Below are 5,441 nucleotides of genomic sequence, written 5' to 3'. Positions count from 1 at the left end.
TGTATAAAAAGAATGTTTTTTCCTTATATATAAAAAGATATTTTTGCATTATGTAAGCTAAATTTAAATTCCTTTTTTTTTTTTAACAAATTATTTAACAAATGTATAACAAATAATGGAATAAATTTACCAAAGGATTATATATATATTTATTTAAACAATATTTGTCATTTATAGTTTCTTTCGTCATATATTCCCGTTTTCTAATCTTTCTTTACGACAAAATCCTACAAGACTTTATATATCGTTTATCCTATATACACGCTTTTAGCGTTGAAGTTGTAAATTTTTCGCTACTAGCAACTTTTCTCTCTTAACTTATCCCAAAAGATTTCCATTTCAAAATCTATTTTGACAAGCCACCGTTTATTTTTCTCTTTGCCATCATCACTCTTGCCAAAGAATTCTCTTGACCCAGGCGGCGCTGCAATCGAAATTGAAATGAAATTTAAAAATTTATCTACAAAAATTCCTGTAAAATATCCCTACTTATAATAATTTCTTTTAATAAAAAAAATAATAATAAAATTATCATTTTCTTTTATTAAAATAATTATTACTTTTAAATTTAAAATAATAAATTTCTCTTATAGAATTTTTATTTTCGTTTTATAATATTTAATAAAAACAAAATTAATTTTGAATTGTGATTATTATTAATTAATTAATTAATATTCAATTTTAATGGAAAGAAATATATAAACGATTTCCATTAAATTATTATTATATTTCCGTTCGATTTCCTCGTTTGATTATATTTACTCCATCGAGGGAAATATCCCTAAAAAAAAAAAAAAATTCCCGAAACAACTCTCCACACGTCGATCGTGATGCCCTCTGTAAACAACCGGTTTGAGAGAAGAAAATGGCGGAGACGTTTAGCTTGGAGTCTGTGAAAGAATTTATCATAGAAAAAGGCGGAAAAGTGATAAGTCACGAAATTGTTAAACATTTTAAAGTATTCTTAAACGATAAAAACAGGCAAAGTAAGCTTATTATCGATATTTATTTGATTTTAATCAGTTACATTAAGCTCATGTTAAATGAATGAATCAAGGAAAAAATATTTTCTTATGTTAATAAAATTAAGGTTTAATTAATTATAAACAGTTTTAAACTGTCTTTATAAACTACTTTAATTAAATTCAGTAATTTATCTCAAAAAGTTTCCTTTAATGAAATATATTATCACAATTAGCAGTTAATGAATGTTATAACAAGTTTATTCTGTTATAAATATACTCTCACCAGTTATTTTTTATTTATTTATTTATTCATGAAGGTTACATTCTTAAAACTTGTAATGGCAGTTTCACACCAACACAACAGGATTTAGGCTTGTAATTTATAAAGTTGTCCACCTTAAAAGTCTACTTTTATTTACATTCTTTTGACAAGATACATAAGCCGCAGATTTTTTTATATTCAGATTCAGAGTCGTACGAAGTTGATGAGGTTTTTGTAATAATTTATTGCGTTGCATTTCGTATTACGGAATTGGCTTCGTAGTTTCCTACAGATTGTTGAATTCGTATTGCATTTCTACTGTAAAAACTGTTCAGAAAACTCCAGTGCATTCAGCTTTTGTTCTGCTGTTGGGAGTCAATAAGTTGATGCTTCTGACAGGTATAAAGATGGTGTGTTTGAATTTTCTAGTTTCAGTATGTTATAAATAATTTGTGTGTTTAAGTTATTTTAATATGCATTGTTGGTTTGACTGGGCTCACAATGGAGGCGAGTGGGTGGTGAGAGATGGGCTTGACGTATCTGGGACAGACTACACAAAAAAAATTCCTTGGGTTTGTTGCACCACCTGGATTTGATCTCGGGTCCCTCAGATTGGTAGGCTGATTCCTTATTGGTCTGGCCATAACAATTTCGAAACAAATTATATCTGTTTAAGTAACTAAAATTCTATCAGTTATGGAAGTTTTATCAAATTGAAAACAAAATATTTATTTTTTGTTAATTAATTAAAATGAAAAATTTAATTTATATCTTGTTAAATTCTGTTTTAAATCTGCTTTGGAATAAACTTGATTCCAATAAAATATTGTAATAATTCAGAATTTCAACTATTAATCTAAAATATATTGTTTACGGTTGAAATAAATTATTTGATAAATGAAGCCTTACAATTATTTGTTCTTGTGTAATATAAACAAGATGAAAAATATTCCTTAAGATATTCTAATTCTAAACATATTTAATTAATTAAAATAATTTATTTAAGTTAGATTATTATTTTTATTTTGTGAAACATAAAAAATATTAATTATTTTTGTTTCAACTTCTATGAAATAAAATTAACTGATCAGGTTTAATTATTTTACTTACTTATAAATATTACTGTATTAAAAAGTCTATGTTTTTATATATAACAATTAAAATTTTCTGTACTGTTTTGCTGTGAAGTATTCTCTATGTTAAAGCTTAACATCCAAGTTTATATTTACTGACAAGTGAGAGGAGTAATTATCATCTTATGTCTTAAATTAATATCTGGATGAAATTTTATATACATATTTTTATACATTCAAATTAATATTTGCAGTATTCTAAGTCATTATTTTAAATTTTTTACTTTTGACTTAAAATGTTTTTTATGATATTAATTTTTTTTAATTCTGTAAAAAAAAGAGAATTTCCAAAATTTTAATATGTAGTACTTATATAGTGACATAAAACAGATATCATGTAAATGTAAATGAAAAGCTTGTTTTATGCCACTAGATTGTATATGAATAAACATGTATTAAGTTTAAAAAAAATGAATCTTACATAATGAATCTTTGTAAGTACATATGTTAATCTGTATGTTTATATATATCTAAACAAGTCAATGATGATTTTGAACATTTGCTTGTAAATGTTTTCTTTAGAGAAAGATAATATTGCTAAAATTTGTTATAAATTATGTAGTTATTACAGTCAAGTATTGGAAAAATAACATATTGTATGTATAATAAATTATTGGAATTTGCAATGTAGGTCTATTAGGTAAAACTTTATAAATTAAAATTCAACATAAGGTGTGTTTTCATGTGCCAACCAGTTTCTTTATTAATCAAAACAATTTGTTATAGCATTTGTGTGTCCTCTTGTCTTATACTTTTGTCAACTTTAACAGAAACAACTCATTGAGTGGTTTAACGTGTCAGTCCAAGAAACTAATAAGTTATTGATAATGCAGTTTGCTAACAGATAAACAAAGCATTCTTCAAAAAACAGTAGAAACTGGAATGGATGACACAAAATATAACCAATCAATGTTTTGTTAGCTATACAAAAATGCAAAGATAGAGAACATGTATTAAAAATTTCAATTTTTTTTTAAAGTTTAGAGATAATATATAAGCAATTAACCTCTGTAAACAACCGGTTTGAGAGAAGAAAATGGCGGAGACGTTTAGCTTGGAGTCTGTGAAAGAATTTATCATAGAAAAAGGCGGAAAAGTGATAAGTCACGAAATTGTTAAACATTTTAANTAATTGTGATAGACGGCCTGGACACAATCTAAAACTCTGTCGTCGGTGTCGAGTATGGCAAACGTCCCGAGAAACCAATGATGGTAGCTCCTGACGGCCGGTAGGGCCTTGTGTGACTGCCTAAGCTGATTGACAGCTTTACGCCATGGTTACCATGGTGATGTGTGCCGTGGCCACGCCTACGGTTTCGGATGAGTGACACCAGACTTTCCACGCCCCCCTCCGAGGCGATTGTTGACCGTTTACACTAAGAAAACGCAAATTGACACACACACAACAGAAGGGTTGCTTCTATAGTCTCTCCCTTTTGTTAAAAGTCTTTGATCGATCGGTGATTACTTAAAAACTGATCGATCGATCGATCGATTGATCTCTAATTACAAAAAAATGATAATTAAATAGAGTTACTCTGGCCGTTTTAAGGAGGTTATTGAACGTGTTTTTTTTTTCTTTTTTAAATTTGAAGTGTGGAATAATGAACTGAACTGACCACTTAGTGAAATAGTGTGTTCTCTTTTCGGGGGAAGATTATATCTGGTTTCTTGTAAAACACAAGTTTTACAATCTTAAAAACGTGTTAGATCTTATGATACGTCTCTTAAGAAAATATATTAAAAAAGTTTTTTGGAAATTATACATTTGTCAAGCTGTGTAACGCCATTAAGAGGCACGCCCATTTTCGTATATTTAAACCCTCTTAAATTACTCTTCTTCGATTTTATATTATGTAAATCTTATCTGGAGACTCGTCGGAATTAAAAACTTGTTAAATAACAGCCTTATCTAATCGTCTTTAATTATTATAAGGGCACAGACACGCGTAATGTTTATTCAAATTAACTTAAATAAGGCTCCGAATAAAATAAAAAGAAATAATTGAACGATATTCGATACGAGTCGAGAGAATTCGAGCTGATGTAGAGACTGTGATGTTTTTAAAGTGATGAGATAAATGTTGAGAAACATTGATGAAACGTCCGTTTGTGTGTCCTAATCTTACTTATATATGTTTAGAAATGCGTGAAGTATTTTGATGTAGATTCGGGAAATTTTATTAAGTTTGAATCAACTGAATTGAATCCCTCTTATTAATAAGGACTTGGGATTAATAAAGGTTGTGAATCTCTTTGATCAAGGATTAACGACGATTAAGGCTTGATAAAGGCTCCGAATCGCTTTAATTCAGGCTTAGTAAAGGCTCTGAATCGCTTTGATTCAGAATTAATACAACTTTTTTTGAATCAGGCTTAATAAAGGCTCCGAGTTTCTTTGATTCGGATCCTTTATTAATCCTAAACCAAGACAATTCTTTGAATCAGTCTTTTATTAACTCAGAATAATGAATTATCTCGTTTCAGGATTAATAAAGAACCTTGCATATAGAATTGTCATAATCCAAAATTAATAAAATACGTCCGATTAAAAAAAATTCCTATTTAATTTTAATTTATTTTATTTAAATAATGAAATCTTATAAAGGTTATATTTTACAGTTTTAATTTTGAAACTGTGTAATATGATTTCAAAACTAAAAAAAAAAAAGTTCTGTTCATTGGTTTTTGATACAATTTTGAATTCAGTTTTAGTTGATTTTATCATAAGAACTTCCAATAAAGTATTTACAGCTAAAACATTAAATCTCTCATGACTTCAGATACAAGTTACATTAATCTTAAATGCTTCAATTACATTTACTAAAAACATTTACGAATAATACATAATCAATTTTTGGTTAATTTTCAAAATATAATAAACTTTGTGAACTTTAAATGTGAATTGTAATATTATGAAAAAACTTCTTATTGCTCATAAGTATGATATTTAATACCTCAGTATTAAAAGTAAAAATTTTTAAGAGTCAAATTAATACTGTAAAAGTTTATTAATAAAGAACTTTCAATAAGATCATTTTATTATTTTCAAAAAAATAAAAATAATATATATAAAATTAT

The 5,441-nt window shown here is 27.1% G+C and overlaps 1 protein-coding gene across 1 annotated transcript in view; it reads left to right on the top strand.

Moving 5' to 3' along the window:
• The first annotated feature begins 831 nt into the window (after positions 1-831).
• The window catches only part of LOC111628300 (ankyrin repeat domain-containing protein SOWAHB-like), a 35,228-nt gene continuing 30,618 nt past the window's right edge, over positions 832-5,441 (top strand). Inside the window, exon 1 of the mRNA XM_023372062.1 lies at positions 832-986. Coding sequence (XP_023227830.1) covers positions 866-986 — 121 coding nt within the window. The 5' untranslated portion in view covers positions 832-865. The remainder of the gene's footprint in view (positions 987-5,441) is intronic.

Source organism: Centruroides sculpturatus, unplaced genomic scaffold (genome assembly GCF_000671375.1).
Source record: "Centruroides sculpturatus isolate CEXI.00-Female unplaced genomic scaffold, Cexi_2.0 scaffold497, whole genome shotgun sequence".
NCBI classification, from domain to species: Eukaryota; Metazoa; Arthropoda; class Arachnida; order Scorpiones; family Buthidae; genus Centruroides; species Centruroides sculpturatus.
Note: the sequence above shows the minus strand (reverse complement) of the source record. Positions and strands in the feature narration are given on the sequence as shown.